The 23,781-nt window shown below is 40.9% G+C and overlaps 2 protein-coding genes across 6 annotated transcripts; one reads left to right on the top strand and one right to left on the bottom strand.

Annotated features, from left to right (window-relative positions):
* Positions 1 to 1,157: 1,157 nt before the first annotated feature.
* LOC131697634 (vertnin-like) lies at positions 1,158 to 6,110 on the bottom strand. Of its 2 annotated transcripts, none has more exons than XM_058988039.1 (2): positions 5,960 to 6,110; positions 1,158 to 4,322 (listed from the first exon to the last, which is right to left on the bottom strand). In XM_058988039.1, exon 2 carries the CDS (start codon positions 4,318 to 4,320, stop codon positions 2,242 to 2,244), a length of 2,079 nt encoding a protein of 692 aa, XP_058844022.1. In that variant the 5' UTR covers positions 4,321 to 4,322; positions 5,960 to 6,110; the 3' UTR covers positions 1,158 to 2,241. The 2 variants fall into 2 exon arrangements, with proteins under 2 accessions (XP_058844022.1, XP_058844021.1); XM_058988038.1 differs by lacking the exon at positions 5,960 to 6,110 and adding an exon at positions 5,588 to 5,952.
* A 5,729-nt stretch (positions 6,111 to 11,839) lies between these two features.
* On the top strand, positions 11,840 to 21,817 carry LOC117422714 (lysosomal cobalamin transporter ABCD4-like). Of its 4 annotated transcripts, none has more exons than XM_058988034.1 (19): positions 11,844 to 12,339; positions 12,810 to 12,928; positions 13,457 to 13,476; positions 14,051 to 14,190; positions 14,683 to 14,799; positions 15,226 to 15,351; positions 15,954 to 16,004; positions 16,117 to 16,211; positions 17,307 to 17,428; positions 18,027 to 18,118; positions 18,435 to 18,524; positions 18,624 to 18,829; positions 19,209 to 19,300; positions 19,506 to 19,542; positions 19,712 to 19,761; positions 19,877 to 19,929; positions 20,388 to 20,464; positions 20,595 to 20,710; positions 21,324 to 21,817. In XM_058988034.1, exons 1-19 carry the CDS (start codon positions 12,293 to 12,295, stop codon positions 21,390 to 21,392), a joined length of 1,719 nt encoding a protein of 572 aa, XP_058844017.1. In that variant the 5' UTR covers positions 11,844 to 12,292; the 3' UTR covers positions 21,393 to 21,817. The 4 variants fall into 4 exon arrangements, 3 of the variants coding, with proteins under 3 accessions (XP_058844017.1, XP_058844016.1, XP_058844018.1); XM_058988033.1 differs by having other exon boundaries at positions 13,457 to 13,584; XR_009307417.1 differs by lacking the exons at positions 19,877 to 19,929; positions 21,324 to 21,817 and having other exon boundaries at positions 11,840 to 12,339; positions 13,457 to 13,584; positions 20,595 to 20,666.
* The last annotated feature ends 1,964 nt before the right edge of the window (positions 21,818 to 23,781 follow it).

The raw sequence follows: 23,781 nt of genomic DNA, 5'->3' as shown, positions 1-23,781 counted from the left end.
ATTTTTTTTAATGGAAATTTCAGACCGACAATGAAGCTCAACATAGAAAATTGAGCTTTATCATCACTGTGGGTAGGAACAAAATAAATAAAAAATACCATCTAAAAAGGCTATATCTGCACAGTTACATTTAGACTTAACTTTTGCAGATAACAAAATTAGGAGTGAGTTATCATAACCATATAGTTAAAGAGAACATTTAAAACAGGTGGAGGGCAGTTAAAAATGCTCCAAAAAATGACAAAGTAGTCCGTCCTCAAACGAGGACGATGGCACGTAATGGGTACAAGAAACGACACTATAGATAGACAGAAACATCCTTTAAGATAATGATAAAGACAACAAACCAGAAAGAGTCAAACAGCGCACGTTTAAAACTGTATTTGAAGAGAGTAAAATGAAAACGTTTTCACTTCACCTCAGCTACGATACTTCAGTTACAATAAACTCAACAATTCATATTCAGGATAAGAAGAAATCATTGGCCCCATTTCAGGTTTAAATAAGACAGGAGGTCTAACTAATGCATCCTTCTTAAAATAAAATAAAAAACACATGCTTAATCTTTAAATACTGTTGAAAACCACACACTACAAATACTGCATAGTGTTTACTGCGTTTGTCGACGTTGGCTTGCTGATAAATTGGAAAGGCTGTTGTATCTCAGGGACATGCAGTACACAGCCTCTGCATACAGATATCTGGAAGCACACAGACCCTGCAGAACACAAACAAGCTTTGGCTTCCCGAGGTAAACCTCTCAAATCAAAAGGCTGTTGGTGCCTGGAAGGAGCTTCAAGCTGGTGGTTTCTGGTGTCGGCACAAAATCCACTTTCATTACAAAGGCACAGTTCAGTGGTTTCAGCTCATATGGGGGAGCAAATAGCTATAGGGTAGCTCAGAGGCCAGAGATTAACTGGATACACATTTATTTTCTTTGATTTGTAGCTCAAAACTTTTAAAGTATTCTAAAAAGACACTACATTATAGCAATACAAAAACGAGAAAATAATCAAATCAGCTTATTTACTATCTTATCAAATGGAACAATTGGGGTGTCATGCTACGAACTGTGACTCTTTAGGTGCAAAGTAACTATGTAGAACGAACAGGAAAACGGTGGACTGACCCAAAAACAACAAAGAGACAAAACCGGCTTCATTTACTAAGATTTATTATATTCATGCTTTTCGGTCCGAAAATCAGACAGCTCCAATTTCTCATATAAATACACAAAACCACAAAGACATTAATTGTCAGTTGACCACCTCACCAAAAAACGTACATTGGCACATTAACCTGAGCCAGTCGTGTAATATTGTGGCCATAAACATGTGGATTACTGTGGGACACAGCTGCAATCAGTATTCAGTGTAGACTGCCTCTGAACAAATTAAAGTGATCATTTTTCTAAACATAATTAGTGACCCCCGCCTTCAGTGGATTTCAAAACGGTTTGGAATGCATTTGATTACACCCTCCTCCACCCCAAACAGAAAACTAACACACACCTTGTCACATCAGTGGTGGTTTTTGTGCCGCTTAAAATGAGGCATTGTTCTACATTTTCACATACATAGGCTGCATCTAAAAAATATATATCTGTATATACCATCAAACCGTGCAGAAAGATCTTTACACAAAAAACTCATAACAATAATTAACTAATTGTTTTTTTTGGGGAAAAAAAGCAGAGTCCCCTACGACTCAAAGGTACCAAAGCACTGAAAATAAAATTACAAGACATTATATACAGTACGGGTTTGCCCAAAGAACTATTCGGAGGATATTTAAATTGAAATACTGATCCAAACAGTTGTTATACATGACTGCAGCTGATGCATAGTTCACACACCCTAGTCTCTGTAAGTCACCTTGAATAAAGGCGTCTGCTAAATAAACAAATAATAATAATAATAATAATAAACAAGCAAGTGAGGGGTTGTGTGTTCAAATCCAAGAGCTCAATGCAATGATCTGATTAAACCAAGGAAATGAAAAAGTGTCCCTGTGCCACTTCACATACAGTATTCCTGAACAGAAAAAGCATGAAAACCCATTTGTAAGCAGACACTGAATAATTGGTTTAAAAGCTTGGAAAACAATTTAGCAAGGTAAACCATTTACATGAAAAACAGAGGTCTTAAAATAAAATGGATTTACAAGCTAAAGAAAACCTGGACTTCAGTTTTTAGCCTGTTGCTGTTACTTTAATTATTTGTCCCCCCCCCCCAAAAAAAGTCATCCATGTACTAACGTGAGGCCGTGATGCAGAGCCCTTTTCCACATGTAATAGGTGGAGCGTGGCGTGAGGGGGAAATAGGACCTGAACTCCTTGAATGTGGGGAAGGATTTTTCTTCAAAGCGTTGCTGCAGGAAGAGCTTAGCCTTGGCCTTAAAGTTTGCAAGGGCTACAACATCCATGACAAAGACCTGGTCATCCATACTCTTATCAGAAACTGTGTACGCCGAGATCGTTGCATTGTAGGGACTGAAGGGCCTCTTGTCCAAATGTTCGTTACTCTTCTCGAACGACGGCACAAGCTCACTCTCCAGCGTGGTTTGCTCGCTGAGAACCGGGCGAGTAGAAACTGAAGATTTGGACCAGTCTGCATCCCAGTTAAAGGCTTTCTCCGCTTTCTTAACTGCAACGGTTTTCTTCCAAAACCAAAAGGAGGACGAAGAAATCGTAGGGTACTTGACTTTGAAATGGGAGAAGGCCAGCCCCCACTTCTGAACCCACCTCTTGGCCTCTTCTCTGAGCTTTTTCCGTCTCTCAAAAGAGGAGTAGAAACTTTTTTTATGCCTTTCACCACGGGTCACCTTAGCAAAACGCACAAGGGCTTCCATTTTTACTGGACACTGTGCCTCTGCAAGAGGGCTTCTCTCTGCGTCCAAGCTATCCTCACTGCTGCCAAAGGTGTCTTTAAAACCGGGGTTGGCCATTATGGCTTCTCTCCTCCAGTTGTAGTAGGTTGACCTAGAAATCCCAGGAAAACTTTTTTTAAAGTTCCTGTATGGAAGTAGGGCGTTTGTTGCAATACAGTTCTGCAAGCACTTTTTGGCTTCCTGCATGAAAGCAAAGTTCTGGGCTCGATCGCCAACCAGCCTCTCATTGTTGGGGCTGATCGGGACGTTGGCGACTGGTACGCTCCCGTAATAATTCTGAAGATGTCTTTCTGGAGGCAACCAACCTTCCTGCTCCAAAACATCTCCATTGCCTCCTACTTCCTGCTTCTTTGTGATCATGAAGGTATCACCACCACTGCCTGCCTGGAGCAGCTCATGCTTCCAAGCATAGTAAGTTGACCTGGAGATTTCAGGAAAGAATTCCTTAAACTGATTAAGAGGCAACAGCTTGCCCTCTGCAAAGCACATCTGGAGGAAGTGCTTGGCCTCGTACCTCGCTGCGGCTTTCTTTCTGTGCTCCTGGGTCTGCCTCTTCCACCGATAGAAAGTACTCTTTGTGATGTTGTACCGGTCTTTGAGGCTGGAGTACGAGAGCTGGGGATCCTGGTTCAAGAGTTCCAAAGTCTTTAAAGGGAGGGCATGATGTTCATCATCGGGGCTCCCCATCTGAGCATCCTTGGTTCGCATGACCGGCACAAAGTGCTGAGGTTTGAAGACAGTCTCGGACTCCAGTTCACCTGACCACATGATATGGAGCGTCATCAGTTCAGAGCCCTGCGGCCACGTCCTCGGGCGAATGAGTCGATTGAAGTACGGGCGGATCTTCAGGTTGCGCATGGGGTAAATGGAGTAGATGTTGCACTGAATGACAGACGCGAGGGCGTAGACGTGCCACATATTGGCAAACGTTCCAGGGAAGCAAGTGGCTTTCACGTCAGCATCAAAGATAGCCTCCAACACCGCCATGGACAAGTTCATCTGCTCTGCCGACTCCTCTGTACACAGGGAAAACCTGGCTGCCTGCAGCATGACTTTGGAGTCGATCATCCCGTGGAGGTAGTACCGCTTGCGAAGCAGCAACTCCACCACCGTCCTGACTTGAAGCTCCAAGCTCAGGCTAGTGTTCCCAACAAGGAGCATGCTGGCGGCATCAAACAGAAGATTTCCATCTCCTTTGCAAGCCAGCGGGACCATGTGGGCAGGAGCGTCTTGTGGGTAAAGGCATCTAGCTGTTGAGTCGATGTCTGCACCTGCTGGATGGCCTTCATTACAGGTGCCAGGCAGGAGAAAACTGGACAGGGCATGTTCCACCACCAGGGCAGCCCTGACCAGCCTTCCCAAACCAACACATTCTGTAGCATCCTGCAGCTCCCTCAGCACAGACTGCACAACCTCACGCCTTTGAATCATCTCTGCAAAAACAAAAACAGTACAAATGTAATATCACGTTAGAATGGAAGTGGGTGATATATGTAATTAAGTTAGTTTATGCAAATCACTCAGAAACTGTGCTGGAATTCGATTGTGCATTTGATAGTAAAAAGTCTCACCAATGACTGAAGCAAGCTCCTTGTGTAAAAGAAAATGAATCAGATTCTAGCTTACCATTACAAAATGGTTTCACAAAGGAACAAACACTTTGGTGCATTATTTTATAAACAGAGGGGCAAACTACCTTAATAATATAAAGCCGCCTTTAAAAATGACCAACATGAGTTAGATCTCTATAAAGTATTATCGGTAGCTATTTGGATCGACTGTAACTATATTTCCACACATTCAAAAGACTTTGTATCGAGTATATTAAACTTGTGCCATTTGGAAGCTGCACTAAACTAACCCTAAAACAGAAACGTGTTTGTTTAATTGGATAATCGCATCAACGGTGTATATAAAATTAATAAACATACTTTTCTGCAATTGCACACCTAAACGGAGATGGCTGAACAATGCGAATATTCAACACAAATATTACGTGAGCCCAGTTTTGAAGACACAGATCGGAACTAAAAAGGATGCTCAAATTCAATGCCACAAGCTTGTATTTTCTTTCATTTTTTATTCATGTACAATCTTCTTTTTCTCCTCGTATATTGTAATACTAATCTGTTTAGTAGAGTTGCACTCTAGTACTTTTTACGGTTGTTTGAAAGGTAATAAATGTAATTCTGTAATCGACACAATACTGATCCACGTTGCCTGTGTTTCCGCTATATTTACAACTTAGCTTTTTGTTTTAGCTTTCTACAAAACTAAAAGAAGGTTTCAATATAATAAGATATAAAAGTTAATTATTATTATCATTATTATTCAAATTCCAGCCTAGTATTACATTTAAATCATTTCTGATATGTATAATTAAAAAAATGAAAAAAGTCGTTTTCGACACACAGGCCTAATAAATATATTTTTCATTAAAAAGAAATGTCATTGGTTTAGATTGGGGTGGTATGGATTGGGATGGGACGGCATCCTCATACGCGTTCAGCGTGCATCTGCGTCTTCCTGTGTTCAGAAAGGTTTCTTTACCCGTCCCCATGGGAGATCGCCAAGCAGGAATGGGTTAAAGAAAAATATATACATTTCTCAAAAACACACTAAAAACAATATTCTCCATTTCTAATACTGGAGTGTCGCCAACGTGGTTTGCAAAAACATACTTGAAGTTAAAACGTACCTGCGCTGGTGTGAAAGAACCCCTTTCGTAGGCGTCCACTTTGAATTCTTTTCGCAATGCGCGGTTCGAAATAGTTTTACTGGGAAAGAAAACTCATTACAAACCCATTCTGCAGGAGCGGGTTTTCCAACCTGATGTGTGTACGAACGATACCACCTTGAAATGAAGTGGGGTGAAATCTTGAATTGCGGGTTTGAAATGGTACCTCCCTCAAGGGAAATTGTCAATCAACGGTTTATTTTTGACATCTGATTTAAAAAAAGGGGGGAGGGAATCCTTAATCAAGCCGCGGGTCAATTTCAATGTGCCTTGATAACAGCCATTGTCTCGTATGCTTTGTAAACACTGCCAGGTCTCAAAGCCGCTTCTCACCTTGTGTGTTGTTCTACCTGGACTGGTAAATCCACTGTGACCGGTCTGATGCGCATCGCTTTGAAGGTTTTGTTTTTGTAAGCACTGAACTGAGTTTACACAAAACCCGCAGATTTATCGATTCTCTTACACATGTTTAGATTTGGTTTAGGAATTGTTAAATGAGCAGATTAGCTGCGCGCACCTGTAGTGCATACGATTTAGTTAATTGTTTAATTATATAGAGCCACGCGGTAATAACTACAAACTACAGGAATAATACGATTCACGTTTAACCCACCTCTTAAATTAGGCAAAACCGACTCAAACATCCTGGTACTGGTGGGGCTATTCCAAACCCAAGCCTTCCTGCACCCAGTATATTCATTTGTCGACTTTCTGTTTTATTCAATTATAGTTTTTTAATAAAACTAGCCCTATCGAGTAATCTCGTATTTTTAATTGTTTTGTTTTGTTTAATGTGTCGTAATCGTATTTAGGCACGTTTGAAATCTTCAGAAATTCGATCTGATTATTATTATTATTATTATTATTATTATTATTATTATTATTATTATTATCTGTCAATCACAATAAACGCCAAAGCGATTACTGACACGTTAGGCTAACTAACTAGGCACAGCCAGGTAGTTTGCGTTCCTTTAAAAGCACGCCATTGTTGTCGTGTTTTTCTATTGGTGTGTTTTTACAGGTCCTGAACCACCTTTCAAGAGATCAGCAGAATGCCTGGGACGACCAATCCCCCAAACAGGCTGTGATTTACAATCGAATTCTGAAGGCGTGTATACTTTGCACAGCCTACAAGGCTGCATTGTGTTGCAACAACCCTACACGAATGCACCATAGTAAAATCAAAGCACAGTGTAATAAAGCACAGTGAAAGCATGGTAAAGCATAGGGAGGCATTGTAAAAAAAAATAGCGAGGTGCGGTAAAGCATATTAATAAACATGGCAAACCAGGGTAACCTATGGGAAATGCATAGTTACTGTATAATTATGGGAAAACTGTAAACAAAAAGCAGTGCTAACCTTTTATAAAGGAAAACAAATAGTTTGTTATCATTCTTGTATTAGGGGAATAAACTCTATTCTCTGTTAGGACAACTTTTAGCATCAGTTTCATTCTTTTGCAGAGTATTTTCTGTCGATATTTTTATACTCTTCCCTAAAATTGCTCAAAAACGGTGCCTTTTATTGTAAAATGTTATTGAGTTTACATACGAGTTAGAAAGTCCGGTTTACACCGGCACAGCAGCCTAATAATTCAATTACCTTAGCACACAGATACCATCTCTTAACAAAATCTTACATTGCTTTGAATGGCCCATGGGAACAGCCCAGCAATTCTGTTAGAGCTGTGGAGAATGCAGCTCTAGCTTCAATAGAAATGTCCTGCCTGGCCCGTTTGTTTGCCAGGGGGATCTTGAGTCCAGCAGGGTCTGAGAGCAGCACTGTGTTCTTTAAAGATATCAAACAGCTCTTTATCAGTTCATCAAGCTCTTTGTGAGGCGCTCTGCTGGACTCTAGCGGGAGGCACACACAGATCACATCAAAGAGCAGAAAGCACCAGCAGCCCAGCACATCTGATCCAGAGTGGAGCACCTGACTGGAGGGGCTTTCTACTGAACTTACAGGAACTAATGGAGACAAGTGCTGCATTGCATAGAGGACAGCTTTAATGGCAGGTCATGGTCACAGATAACACACCAGCACTAAAAACACGGTCACGTGAAGGGTTAGACACTTTTATATGCAATTAAACCACAACTGACTGCACCTTGCTTTCCAACTGCATCCAACACCTCCATTTAGGTAAGAGTGGACTATACCGATTTTAGCCTTGCATTTAGACTGCTGTGATTATTTGTCTGAACTAAAACTCATGAACCTTTCCATGGGTTACTAATAACAGGCATTCCAAGCAAGTATGTTTGAGTTTTCTCTGAATTATCTGTGTTTGTTTGTCTTCTTCGGGTGGTCCTGTGTCGTTCATGCTTTAGTGTGAAATGCAATAAACACATTACAGACTTCAGACTGGAAGTTAAGTAGATTACCCCAAGGCTGTCAGGCATGCCTCTCACTGGTGCTTTGCTTTGCCTATAATTCTGCAGCAATCATCTTTATTATGAATCCACCACACATTTAGCTCCTGCTGCTGTGAAATGAACAAACAGGAACAGTGAAAACGCATGGGTTGTTTGTCAGCAGTAACAGGTGTGGATTTAGTGTCCAGACAAGCAGGGGATTGATACAGTGTGAGAAGCAGCATGTTATATTATTATTCTGATGTGTGTTGCGTTCTCTTTAGCGGAGGGGGGTACAGGACGCCTGGCACTGTTGTCTTGAAGGGTAACGTTTTCAACACCTCTCTGTGTGTCTTCTGCTCAAACAGAGTTCATAATCAAAGTGTTTCTTCTGATCCTGACCCAGCCTCCCACCCCCTGCCACCTGGACCCCTTTGCAGGCTGTCAGGTCCAGCCTGGTGTTTTGTTCACAGCTGGACTCGAAGACAAGCTGGTGCCGAGCTGCTGCCTTCCACTTTACGTGAAGGACGTCACAGAGCAGACTTCAATGTAATGCTAATGACCAGCACTACAGTGAATGCAGTGCAATGCTATTACAGGACAAGTGTCATTTATAGTACTGTACACAAGTTTGCTTAACAAAAAAAAAAAGAGATTGTTGTTTTAGATATGCATGTTGATTACATTTCCAAAAGCTTATGAACTGAACTGGGATGGGGCTGTCCTCATAAAAGCTTACCACTGGAAAGTTGCATAGTAAATGGGAGATAGTGAAATTGAAGAAGGGAACTATGAAAAAGACCTAGGAGTTTATGTTGACTCAGAAATGTCTTCATCTAGACAATGTGGGGAAGCTATAAAAAAGGCTAACAAGATGCTTGGATATATTGTGAGAAGTGTTGAATTTAAATCAAGGGAAGTAATGTTAAAACTCTACAATGCATTAGTAAGACCTCACCTAGAATATTGTGTTCAGTTCTGGTCACCTCGTTACAAAAAGGATATTGCTGCTCTAGAAAAAGTGCAAAGAAGAGCGACCAGAATTATCCCGGGTTTAAAAGGCATGTCGTATGCAGACAGGCTAAAAGAATTGAATCTATTCAGTCTTGAACAAAGAAGACTACGCGGCGATCTGATTCAAACATTCAAAATCCTAAAAGGTATAGACAATGTCAACCCGGGGGACTTCTTTGACTTGAAAAAAGAAACAAGGACCAGGGGTCATAAATGGAGATTAGATAAAGGGGCATTCAGAACAGAAAATAGGAGGCACTTTTTTACACAGAGAATTGTGAGGGTCTGGAACCAACTCCCCAGTAATGTTGTTGAAGCTGACACCCTGGGATCCTTCAAGAAGCTGCTTGATGAGATTCTGGGATCAATAAGCTACTAACAACCAAACGAGCAAGATGGGCTGAATGGCCTCCTCTCGTTTGTAAACTTTCTTATGTTCTTATGTTCTTATTTTCTTTCTTATGTTCTTCTTAAATTTGTAGGTTTCCCATGCTGTTCCATGGTTATACTCTGCATTTACCATAGTTTACCGTGATTTTTTTTTTTTTAATATGCTTTAACATACCTCTCTGGGCCTTACAATGCTTCCCTATACTTTACTCTGATTTCACTAGGTTTCAATACACTTTGCTATGCTTTTAATTAGGGAAACTTTCATAAGTGTTAGTTTTACACAGTTTGTTGTTTAATATGCTTTAACATGCAGTACCTCCCTGTGCTTTACAATGCTTTCCTATGCTTTACCTTGCTTTCACTTTGATTTATTACACTTTACTATGGTTTTACTATGGGAAAATTGTATAGGGGTTGGTATAGGAATTCCTTAAAACAATTTCCTGAGGGTCCCAGTGACTTAATCATGCGGGACTACTGGCCTGTGATCAGCTGGGCTGCTAATTAAACTTTGTAAGAAGTTTTTTTCAGTTGCTGACGATGTAGTTCATAAAGTTCATTCATGGTCAGGTTCGGGGGGAGAGGGTGGAAACACTTGAGCCAGTTATAAAAGGTTAGGATTGTCACTCAGTGGAAGGTATGCTGTGGGTCTAAGTGACAGTACCAGTATCTGTCATCCCAATGGAAACCATTTGAATCTTGTGTAATGTGTCTACTTTCAAAACATTTAGCAGGAAAAACAATTCATGAGCCTGCGAGTCGGCATCATCCTCCATCTGACAAGGACAACAGGAGCACACTGAGGACAACAGGACCACACTGAGGACAACAGGAGCACACTGAGGACAACAGGACCACACTGAGGACAACAGGAGCACACTGAGGACAACAGGAGCACACTGAGGACAACAGGACCACACTGTTAAACTGTGGAGCGCACTGTGCATCCTGGTCTGGTTCATGTGATTGAATTGAGTGTAAATCAGTACAACATTGTCACACTTGAGTCAAAGACCGATTACAACTTCCTTTCATGTAAACCGCTTCCCTCCGTGAATCGTGTGCTTGAAACAGAACTGCTAAACTTGTCATTCTTCTGGAGTTTTTCATGGGTGGCCTTTGTTGCTAGTGGCTTCAAGACGGGCTTTTGGTGTCAGCAGTGAAAGCTGTTCTGGGGGTTGGGTTCAGGTTTCATCAAATTGACAGGCGTCAAACAACAGGAGTAAATAACAGACTGCAAAAAATAACAGTTAGAGAACAGACCCCGATATCTGGTGTATTGTGACGCTGGCCTGACCCAGGCTCAGGATGTGCAATACTGAGTAACACAGAGACTGCAGCATCCCCCAACACACCTTCACCTTGACCAATTAAACACTTGAAGTGTGCAGATTAACGGGTCTGCCCCACAGATTGAGAAAACAGAGGAGGGCAGTTCAGAGGTGTTAAAAATGCAAATGGTGCCACATTGAGGATGGCTCCGGCTGTCTGGCACACTGGGGGAGAGGGGGGCTTCAAAGATCTCCAGGTACTGAGGGGGTGGATATGAGAGTGGCTTCGAGATAAGCCTGAACCCTTGTGTTCTTGATGTTGGCATTGTGAGACTCAGGACAAGAGGCCAATGCTCTTTACACTCAATGGACAGTCACGGTGGGGGGGCTGGTAGGAGTGTACAGTGTGTTCTACTCTATTGTTTTTTTTACTCTTTATTTAGATTCTATAAAATGATTCTAGAAAGACAGATTTTTCATTTCCCATAAAAATGCCATGTAGTAAAAACAGCATTTAGAAAATTGTAAATGTGTTGTGTTTTACTCTATATTAGCAGGTTAATGCATTCAATGTAACATATTACTGTAATCTGATTACATTTTTCACTAAAGTGCACAAAAGACAAAACTATGAAGGAATGTAGTAAATATTTCTTTAAGATCAAATTGAATAACATCATGTATCCTTTATAGATCCATGAATTTATATCTATCTATCTATCTATCTATCTATCTATCTATCTATCTATCTATCTATCTATCTATCTATCTATCTATCTACACAGTGGAAAATCAAATATAATTAGACCCACAGAGGTTTACTGGTATTCCCATTATTAAACAAAACGTTACATGGCCGGAATAAAACATACGCATGCAGTAAATATATATTCTAGTTTGGTACAATAGCAGCAAACTATGTCTCGTTTCTTTTCTCCTTTTTTGTTAATATGTACTATGCTATGTTTTTAAACTACAGTTTGTTAGCGGTACCTACGACTGAGCAAATCCCGTAATTAATTTGAAGTGAGTTTCAATGGGCGGTTTGTTACAAAATACACTTCAGACTACAGCAAAGCTGCATGAAATATATTTGACCACTAGAGGGCAGGCAAACATTAGGTTGCGATTTTATTCAAAGTCGTCTCTCCGTTAGCTTCGGGAAGTAGGTTCTTTGATCCTTGATCTTTCAAAACAAAATCATATTTTCAACGGCATGTATAGACGTTAAGTTGTAAAGTAATTAACTTTGACACTCGTTGTTGTTTTAATTAAAGGTCAATTAAATAAATGTTGTTTTTTTTTTAAATCCATTGCTTCGTTTTTTATGCCCGGCATTAGTTTAGATTGCGTAGCCGGTGGTTTTGTTTCCTGTTTTCTCCATCTGACAGTGTTTTTGCGTCTCGAGTCCTGTCATGTGCTTTCCTTAGACTTTAAACTCACATTTCTTGACAAGCCATAGAAAAGAAGTTAGTTTGAGTCATTCATTGTTAGCTGCGGGACGCGAGCAGTTTCAGACTCCTCCTATATTTTGACAGTTGCAATTCAGTACTGTTTTTTTCCTTTGTATAATGTGTTTTCAAAATTAGTACATTTTTGCTAACTGTGTTAATTTGAATTTTCTACCTCAATGGCACAAATTCAGAGTGAAAAACAAGATCAGAAAAAATGCAAAAGGTAGGAGTGTCTTATCAGGTTGTGTTTATGGTGAAAGATTGATGGCAAGCTGAATACAGTACACGTAGAATGATTCACAATTGCCTGTTACACTGGCATGGTTAAATCAGGCTTTATTAGGCAAACTTTTTTTTTTTTAATTTTAATATAAACTTGATAATGCTTCAGAATCGAAATGAACTACAGTAGCTAACGATAAATAACGATAACTGCTTTTCAGTGCACGCTGTTTCTTAGATGGTCTTCCTTAGACAATAGGTACTTAACATTACAGATAAAGTTCATTTCGCGATTCCCGTTTATGGTGCAGTAAACAAAAGAGCACCGTCCAGCTACCAGAAAGCGATCCAGTGTTATGCTGATGTGTTGTTGGAGTTGCTTGTAAATGTCGCTGAGTAGGGAGCTGTAAAGCCTCTTCATGTACTGTACTTCCTTACTCAAACCTGACACAGGCTTGTTTTTACTTCCAGACCAAAGCTGGATCTGCAGTTTGTGCGGAGGCTCTGCCGCATTCAGAAAATCCTCTTCCCTTCTTGTTCCTCCCAGAATGTGTTGATGTTTGGGACCCTGCTTTTTGTTACTCTTCTGGGTAAGTGTGGTCTGACAGGAGAAAGCGCCATTTAACAACTTCTGCTCAGCCACTGAGGTTTATTTCCCTTATTTAAACTGCAGTAAAGGAAATACAGACCAAACAAACAAACAAACAAACAAACAAACGGGAAGATGCAAAGCTTGCGTTTTTGCTTTTGCGTTCAGGCCAAGGAGACTCAAATCATGTTGCACCCATTGTAGTAAACGAGTGTTAAGGGCTCCAGCGATATAAAGAAGAGGTCAGGTGATCATTTTAAGTAACTGTTTTTAAATTTAATTGATCCTTATGGACAGGTGGTTTAATTTATAAATGTTTACCATTCCACTCCATAATATGTTAGTTCGCAGTCTGCCTAAGGTTTTGAAAACGACACTGTAAGTGTAAATTGGATTTATTGTTGAGTGCAGTGTTTGTTTTAAATGCCGGTGTCCCCGGATTGTATGCTTGTGCAGTGCAGTGCTGATTCCTGCTGGCTTGTATAGATTTACACAGCGCCTGACACATGCAATCCTTTTTGCTTTACAGCCCAGTTGATCATTTACCAGGTGGGTGTCATTCCCAGCAAGTTCTATGAGGTCCTGTCTGACAAGGATCTCACTGGCTTCAAAAACCTCACATTGGTGGCCGTTCTTTTAATCACAATCAACTCCGCAGTAAGTCGACAGCAGGGGGGCTGCACTTACACTAGAGAGAACATTAAGACATTAAGAAAGACTTCTAGCGTGAACTTGGGTCAAGTCATTTTACTAAGTTTTACTACATGGAGAAAAGTGTTTCCAGTAATCTATTTTAAATCCTTAAAACAACATAAATAAATATGTTTTATCAGACTTGTATTGTGTTTGTTTTACTAAAAAATATATATATATATATATATATATATATATATATATATATATATATATATATATATATATATAAAACGCTATATCGAATTAACTGACCAAATCCTGTTTTTTAATTCACTATGACTACATTTCAAAAAGGCTATTCTGCTTTATTTATTTAGCAAGTGATTTGTTTAATACTGTATTTCTTTTTAAATGGATTCAGTTGGCTCTGATGTTGGGTATAAAGTGAGGCTGGCACATCGTAAATGGAAGGTGTTTTCCTCCCCAGTTGAAGAGTCTGGACCAGTACATCTCGAGTCTCATGTATGTAAACTGGAGGAAGAGCCTGACAGAACATCTACACCAGTGTTACTTCCAAGGGAGAGTCTATTACACCCTCAACATGCTCAGAGAAGACATTGATAACCCGTAAGCCCCCGGTACCACAAAGCTTGGCTGCCCACACTTCCTCCTCTTATTACCAGCATTACAGCATTCTCCCATGTTATAACAGAGATGGAAAGAAGACTCCTACTGCATAGCAGAGTCACCCATTCCAGGTTTTACTACACACTTGATTAGCCACAGTGTATAGGTAACAAGCTCAGGTGAGTCTTACTAAACTCATAGTAAATGGATCAAAGTGCTATGCAATGCTTAGAGTCTAATTCCCATCCCTGTCATCATGAATACAATACAGTTTGTTTTCCTGAAACTGTTCCCGTTTTCCACATATCACAACTATAACAAGGTCAGACACAGTCTGGAATAGTTTCACGATTATTGAACTGTATTGAATTAGAAAAAAAGACTATTAGTTCAAGCTTTGTGAATAGGACCAAGTACTTTAATATTCTGTGAAATATGAAATGGAATTGTTTGCACAGACTTGTCCAGTATTCCAGTTTGTTTTTGTGACAGAGACCAGCGAATCAGCCAGGATGCAGAGAGATTCTGTAAGCAGATGAGCACCATGGCCAGCAAACTCCTCATCTCTCCCTTTACTCTGGTGTACTACACTTATCAGTGCTTTCACAGGTAAGACACGCCCTGCCGAAGGTATTTAAGGAGTTTAATATCAAGCTTTTGCCATCATACCTATTTTTTTTTTATCTATTCTCATTGCATTCACCTAAGAAGCCTTCTGGTATTTCTTTAGATTGTTAGATTATTTATGTAGCTTTTTTTTATTTATTTTTTTTGCTCAAACCAGTGTTTGCGCCAGTTCCAATTCCCATTCCCTTTTAATCAATTCCAGTTCCAAATGGCAAAACAATCAAAGTGCATTGCAAGGCTTAGATTCTAATTCCCATCCCTGTCAAATGGAATTGGAATTGGAATTGGAATTGGAATTGAATGGAATGGGAATTGGAATTGACCCCAGCTCTGGCCCAAACCCAGTTCTGATCTTTGTTGGGCGTTCGTTGCTCTCTCCCCAGTCATCGTAACCCTTTTTATCGACAGCACTGGCTGGAAAGGGCCCGTCAGTATCTTCATCTACTTCATAATCGGGACCGTTGTGAATAAAGTGTTTATGGGACCCATCGTGTCGACTCTGGTTGAACAGGAAAAACTGGAGGGGGATTTCAGGTAAAGACACAGCTTCCTGACCTGTACATTTGAAATCATTGCATCCTAGCAAGGATGGAAATAAGACTTCTGCTGCATAGCAGTTTCACCCATTCCAGGTTTTACCACGAGCTTGATTAGCCACAGTGTGTAGGTAACAAGCTTGGGTGTGTCTTATTAAACTAGTAAAACCAGGAATGGATCAAACTGCTATGCAATGCTGGGAGTCTTATTTCCATCACTGTTTAGTGTTGTATGGCAGATTATATCTCTTTGCAAAATAAACACTGCTGTGGTGAGGTAACAGTACTGTAAAACTATTACTATTGCTGCCAACAACCATATTGCTCAAGTTCCGTACACGTGACATCCTGAGACGCAGTCATTTTACACAATATCCTGAACACACATATCTGCTTTTGCAGGCTAAATTGTGCATATTAGAAATATCCTATTAACATACCAGTGATGGGGAGTAACACTCCTATTACACTGTATAGCACGTAGAGTTTTGCTAAGATTAATTAACACAAGCCATATAGAGCTAAGAATACTAATTAGTGCTGGTGCTAACTCTCAAGGACTACGTGTCGGATAATCCTGATTCTGTGCTCTCTCTGTAGGTTCAAACACATGCAGATCCGGGTCAATGCAGAGTCCGTAGCATTCTACAGGTAAGAGTGCTGAGCCGTGCCCACATTGGAACGTCAGCAGTCATTTTTTCCCTTTTCTTCAGTTTATTCTGTTTGTTGAATGACTGCTTCCCCTCTCCTGTCTGCTGGGCAGGGCAGGAAAAGTGGAACACATGCGGACCAACCAAAGGCTTCACACCCTCCTGACGACCCAGAGGAGCCTCATGAACAAGGAGCTGTGGTTGTACAGTACGTCATTTGAAAGACTTTTCTGTTGTTCTGACACCTCGGGGGTTGCGTGCTGGTTTCAGTACCTTGTGCTGGTCCTTTATACAAAATAAGCTTTACATCTTGACAACAGGAACAATCCTTTGCACTGTCTAACCTCACAGATCCCATACTGACAACCAAGAAGCTCTTAAAGAGCCAGGCAATCACAAACACAGATTTACAGACATAGGAGATGCATACATTTCAGAATGCAACTTGAAATAGGTTTAGTGTACTCAAATGAAATCATCTGGTGAAATAGTAGCAGAGAAAGACATTTTCCTAGGTTAAACTAAACCACTGCATGTGTTGTATTACAGGGAGGAATATAAGAATTTTGACTGTACCCTCTTGCAGACATCCATCCATCCTTGTATTCTATTGTATTCTTTTTGAGCCCATTGACTGCATCAAATAGGATACCCCACCTCTAAATCAAAAGAGACACATGGTGGATCTCACCTGATACCCCACCTCTAAATCAAAAGAGACACATGGTAGATCTCACCTGATACCCCACCTCTAAATCAAAAGAGACACATGGTGGATCTCACCTGATACCCCACCTCTAAATCAAAAGAGACACACGGTGGTTCTGACCTGATACCCCACCTCTAAATCAAAAGAGACACATGGTGGATCTCACCTGATACCCCACCTCTAAATCAAAAGAGACACATGGTGGATCTCACCTGATACCCCACCTCTAAATCAAAAGAGACACATGGTGGATCTCACCTGATACCCCACCTCTAAATCAAAAGAGACACATGGTGGATCTCACCTGATACCCCACCTCTAAATCAAAAGAGACACATGGTGGATCTCACCTGATACCCCACCTCTAAATCAAAAGAGACACATGGTGGATCTCACCTGATACCCCACCTCTAAATCAAAAGAGACACATGGTGGATCTCACCTGATACCCCACCTCTAAATCAAAAGAGACACACGGTGGTTCTGACCTGAGTGTCAGCCTCGTCTCATGCACTCAGTAAAGCGCTGCCCTCCTGCCAGCAGCCCATGCTGTGTAATGCGTCTTTATAACCGAGTGCCTTTCCTTTCCCTCAGTTGGGGTGAACACGTTTGATTACCTGGGGAGCATCCTCAGTTTCATGGTGATCGCCATTCCCATTTTCGCTGGGGTCTACGACAAACTCACTCCTGGAGAACTCAGCGCCCTCATTAGCAAGGTGAGAAAAAGTGCGGGAAAAAGACAAAAATGTAAGTATTACTTTTGAAAACAATGTGCAGTCTGGAGCAGCTCAGTGGTAAGTGCTGAGGCAGCCAGTGATGCAGGCTCCAGGTTAAGGGTTAGGCAGCAATAAATCATTATACGGGTGAATAAAGCATGCATACATTAGAAAACAGTCTTCAGTTTCCACTGTAAATGGGTGCTGGACATCCTTGTAAACAAGGTGTTGCATCTTAGCACAGCTATCTTCAAATAGTATGCACCCAGGCTCCTAGAGGTGTTTGGTGTCCATTCAGGGAAGCCAGATGTAGTCAGCTGCAGTTTAAAGTAGTCTCCACAAGATGTCGCTATCTTCCACAGTAAAAGAACATTTTAAATTACAGCAACCATTCCAGCTTTCAGAAACACCATTCGAACTATCAGCGTCACCTTTCTCAAAATAACGAGAAGCCAAGAGATGCTTCGACTGCTATAAAACAGGCCCCAGAGGTCATCAGCACTGCATTAGAAACCTACTTAGCAGAACAGGAAATTAGCCATCATTAATAAAGCACTACCTCCTGCCCCCTCCCCCCCCCCCTCCACTCTGTTCCCAGAATGCCTTTGTTTCCATTTACTTGATAAGTTGCTTCAGCCAGCTGATGGATCTGTCTACAACCGTGTCTGACGTGGCTGGCTACACTCACAGGTAGGTTGGTAAGGTACATTACTATAAATATCAGCTACAAAATGGTCTGTGGTAAACATAGTGCTGACTCTCAACGATGTCTTGTAGGACCATGAAAGCCAAATATATAAGTCTTATATAAAGATTATATATCTTTAAGGTTTTCTCAAGGGAGGGTGTGTACCATTGTTTTGAATATCTGTAATGTTACAGAACCAGTAGGAAACAATGCTGGTTAATTAGGGTTAGTGTTTTTCTTATACAGTAATCACTGAGACCTTACATTACTAGGGTTAAAGTGCCGGCTGCTGTTGTAATCTGCGTTGCTTCTCTCTAGGATCGGAGAGCTGATGGAGGTTATGCAGGAGATTGCCCGAAAGCAGAGTGACTACGATCCCGTTTCAGGGGAATCGTATGACTTCGACAGGTAGGAAATGTCTGGGTGTTCGGTCAGTGTGTAATTTCATTGTTTGGGTTTCAACCGTGCAAAACAGTGAAGTACAAATGCTGCTTTCCTTCCAAACAGCGACCTGGAGATGCAGACGTGCTCTGCCGACACAGCGTTCACTCTCAAGCGACTGTCCTACAAATCACCCTTCTCTGATGAGCTGCTAGTCAAAGATCTCAACCTGAAAATCTCCCAGGGAAACAACCTGCTGGTGGTGGGGAACACAGGCACTGGGAAGACATCCCTGCTGCGGGTCCTTAATAGGCTCTGGGAGAGCACCAGCGGTAAGGGGGAAGGGGCAGCCTGTTGCCTTAGAGATTTAGGATTTTCAAAGCATTAACTCCTATTTTTTCTACTTTTATAAAATGAGTAGGTTTTTTTTTTTCTCTTCCAAAAAATAGGAGTTAATTAAAGACTGGAGTAAAAGCTTTGAAAATCTTGCCCTTTAGATTTCATCTCCATCCCCGAGTGCCATTCAGCTTGTCTTCTCTGTAAGAGAAGAAAATGTCACCTTAACGCACATCTCTTTGACTTTGTAATTTCACTCCTCTGCTCCAGGTAAGGTGTTTCACAGTCAAAAATGTGGCCCTAAAATAGAATGAAGCAGTGTAGCATTACAGCGCTCGCCGATGGACTGACAGCTGGTCCGATGGGTTTTTGCAGGTTCTGTTGAGATGTGGGCCTGCTTTGGACCTCGTGGGATTCTGTTTCTCCCACAGAAGCCGTACTTCACAGACGGGACGCTACGAGAACAGGTACATTTGCACATTGCTGAGTTTGTATGGTCAACCCTTTCACACTTTCTGTGCTGACTATTTTCTAAGGAGGATTGATACATATTGTTTAACGTACATTCTGCAGCGTGAAGGTCGCATCGCTCCGGATTGCTTTCTAGAGGGTAAATATTGTTGTATTGATGCGTTGTATGTATCACGGTGCTGATTCATTTTTAATTAACAGGTGATTTATCCATTGAAGAAGATTTATCCTGTCGCAGGTAAGCTGTATTGCTTTTGGCTAGCCTTCTTTAAGATTTGTTTATGTGTTTGTTATTCCTGCTAGCAACAAATCATGAATTGCCTCTGTAGTCTGTGTTAAAACACAAAGCCTTTTATCAGTTCTTTTTTGTGTTTTCTTTTTGTTTTGTTTTCATTGGACATTGGCAGGATCTGTGGATGATGAAAGAATAATGACATTCTTAGAACTTGCTGGAGTGGTAAGTACCTGCTCTCAAGCTTGTAGATTATCAAATTACCTTGAGACTTAAAACACTGATATTCCAAAACCACAAACACAACATTATCAACCATTGGATACCTTTTCAATTATAGGCCAGCATTTTAAAAAGGACAGGAGGGTTAGATAAGAAGGTTGACTGGAACTGGTAAGCTTCAATGATTTATTATTGTTATTATTGCAGATAGATCACTTTTCTTCTGCTGTTATTACCTGTATAATGACCTGGAAAGACCTAGATAATTGTGCAAAAACTCTTCTGATCAACATCATATCCTATTAGGGTTCATGGCACAGATAAGGTTTCAGTGGTATGTGAACAATAAGTACCAAATCAATATAAATTACAGTGAAAACCATACTGCAGCAGGAATGCAAATAAGACTCCCACTGCAAGAGAGAAGCATGCCATCAGTAAATGTGAACCACTGGGCCTTTTCCACAACTGTAACTATGAACAAATGAATTAGTTAAAGCTTTGTAGGGCCCACTGTATGTCAGATAGGGCCTCTTCAGAAAACAGTTGCTCTGAAAGGATTGTGAAGTGGTGTGGTAGCAGGTGAATGTGAATGGTTTTTTTTTTTGGGGGGCGGGGCTGTATTTCAGGCATGATGTTTTGTCGCCCGGTGAAATGCAGAGGCTTTGTTTCGCTAGACTGTTTTACCTGCAGCCCAAATACGCAGGTTTGTACCGACGGTATGGCAGACTCAGTGTTAACATTGTGGTGTGCTGAGAAACGCATTCTTCAAATGAAGTCAGGCTGCCTGCCTGCCTGTAGTGTACTGATCATGCGTTCCCATCCCCCCCATGTAGTTCTGGATGAAGCGACGAGTGCGCTGACTGAGGAGGTACAGGACCAGATGTACCGAGCCTGCAAACAGCTGGGGATGACCTTAATCAGCTTGGGACATCGCAGCAGCCTGGAGAAGGTACAGACACGCATTCTCACTCAAACTCCGTAGCACAGCAGAGCGAGGAGTCACACAGAGTTCTGCAAGGAACCCCTATAACCATATTAATATACAATAGGAACGCAGCCAGTGCACAACTTTAAGTTGTGATTACTGTGCCCACCATTGTCCTAGAAGTACCATGACAGCTTAAGCAGTACTGATTCATCTTTGGTTAGAATCCCAGTCAGATTGGCTCAGTCTGCTGTTACTGTTGTTTGACTGGCTGCTTCTGGGTCCCTCCAAATTAGATTCAGATCTCAGTGGGTTCTTTTTCTAGAGTGGTAGAGAAACAAATGTCTGATGTTAGTTAACCCGAGACACTACTGCAGATTTAGCACAGAGAGTAGAACAAGAGGCACAAATGGAAGCTGAGTAAAAGTAAGTTCAGAACAGAAGGTACACAGAGAGTTATAAATGCATGGAATAGCCAACCAGTTGATCCAGTAGGATCTAAAACACTGGGAACATTTAAAAAGAGACTCGATTCGGTGCTTTTAAATGAGATCCGCCCTAGTCGGGGTGAATGCTGTGCTAACAAGGGACGAGCCTTGTCTTATGTTATGATGTCTTCTTCTTTCTTGGTTTCCAGTATCATGACCTGATGCTGAAGCTGTGTGGCAATGGCCGATGGGAACTTATTAAAATGAAAAAAGAGTAACCAAAGCAGTCTTGCAGCGAATCCATCATTGAGAAGAGCAGAGAAACAGCAGAGCACAACACAGGAGTATCAGCATGCAATCACAGATCTGCCGTGGAACAGCATCAGGTGTGAACATGGAGCTCAGGACTCTCATGGAAGACCCACAATAGAACAAGCGAACCCTGCTGGATTTTGTTTTTAGATGGGCAAGCCATAATAATGAGCTTTTAATAAACCAAAACACATATATACAGTAAAATGGGTCTAATCCGGCATTTCTTGGGACTGGAAAATTGTGTCGGATTGTACAGTGTGCTGGTTTACAGCTGTATAAATTCACAGTATTCTGTTTTTTTGGAGCTGAAAATCATGTGCAAGTGTAAAAGATGCTGGCTTGCTGGTTTAGCAATCCAATATTCTTTATTAAAACGTTTTAAAATCTTGATTGTTTCCTTGGGTGTTGATGTGTAAGTGAGATTTTGGCATGCTTGTGTGTTGGTTGAGCAGGCCAGGGTCAGGAGCTCAGCAAACTGGCAGGGTTCTTCCAGTAAACTCAACATCGGAGTACAGAAGAGAGATCTCATATCCGCTAGCCAAGAGACTCACACTGCTGAAGCTCTTTGAAAGAAGGTTTGAAAGAAGAGCGTACAAGCTGAACGTTTCAAAGAAGAGCGTACAAGCTGAACGTTTGAAAGAAGAGCGTACAAGCTGAACGTTTGAAAGAGCGTACAAGCTGAACGTTTGAAAGAAGAGCGTACAAGCTGAACGTCTGAAAGAAGAGCGTACAAGCTGAACGTTTGAAAGAAGAGCGTACAAGCTGAACGTTTGAAAGAAGAGCGTACAAGCTGAACGTTTGAAAGAAGAGCGTACAAGCTGAACGTCTGAAAGAAGAGCGTACAAGCTGAACGTTTGAAAGAAGAGCGTACAAGCTGAACGTTTGAAAGAAGAGCGTACAAGCTGAACGTTTGAAAGAAGAGCGTACAAGCTGAACGTTTGAAAGAAGGTTTTTGCTCACGAGAAACAAGCACTGCCACAAGTGTACTTTGACATATTGATGTAGGAGGCTAGGGAGATAGAAGTGGCTTAATTAGTCAGGGATTTAGCTTTTCACCTCCACCTGGTTTCGAATTGAACTGGGTCTTTGAAAGGATGAGTCTGGTGACTCTAAACCTACAGTATGCAGCGTTCAGTATTTATTTACATTATGTTTCTTTTAGCCTGCTCTTGGGAGTACTCAAGTGCAGATTCAGAGTCGCTTTCTTTCCAAGATGATATTTGAAGTTAATTAAAGCAGATGAAATTGTCATTGCAGAGTTTGCATCATACCGTTGATCCTTAAGATGCCTGTGAAACCTCAGGATGAAGGTACTCTGACAGAGAGATGTTTAATGAATACCTCTGAGATGGAATAGCTTTTAACTCAGGATTTCCTGTGGAGATTAGAGCAGTTAGGTTTTATGTTCTAATTAATAGACACAGATGAAACGCCCCAAAGCACACAGGAACACTGGTGACCTCTACTGCTTATTTATTTTATTATCACTTACATGGTGCAGTTTAGTATACTTTGCTGCTATAGAAGCTGTCCTTAGTATGCTTCTCTCTGTAAAAAGACTTTCTAAAAGATAAACCCAGAAAAACAAAGCCGTAGAAATAATGCTGAAACGCACTGCATGATAAAGAAGAATCATGCAGATACTACAGACCCTACTCAGTGCTACCAGACTGACACCACCACATTGTCAAAGCAAGTCCAGGGATTTAACTTAAGGTATAATGTGTTTCACCACTGACCTCTACAAATTCTAAATTGTACTGGTATTTTTTTATTGACATTTTTAACCCGTTCTCAGCTAATTATTTTCGATATAACAGAGATTAACAGAGACATTAAAAGTTTTTCCCCCATTATGTTTTTTAGGTGGGTTAAAAAAAAAATGTTAATAGCACTGCAGGAGACAACACAGAAAGAGCAAAGTGGCTGGGTGTATTATTTTAATTTACTGTACTGGTGTTCATAATTAGATTAGTGCAAAACAACATAATCTGAGGATACAGTTATTTTGAGTAAAGAAACAATGACATGAGATGATGAGATGATGTATTATTTATGTTAATTGATTCATTAACACCGCTTACTCTATGTACACTACACAGTGCTAAATAAATAACTGCCTCATATTCTCATTTTCTTTTAAACAGTTTACCAATTTCCTTTGATTAGAAATAGTGTTACATTGCGTTTCCATTTACATGGTCTAAGAGCATCCTGTCATTCCATACTGATGAAAAACCCAATGTATAGAAACACAAAAACAAGCTATCGCCGCAATGTTTTTTTTTTGTGCCCACAGAAAAGCTGTCTGAATCCTTAAGTCAGGGCTATTGTTTGGACATTTGCATCGGG

Source organism: Acipenser ruthenus, chromosome 15 (genome assembly GCF_902713425.1).
Source record: "Acipenser ruthenus chromosome 15, fAciRut3.2 maternal haplotype, whole genome shotgun sequence".
NCBI lineage: Eukaryota > Metazoa > Chordata > Actinopteri > Acipenseriformes > Acipenseridae > Acipenser > Acipenser ruthenus.
This window is presented reverse-complemented; position numbering and strand designations above follow the sequence as displayed.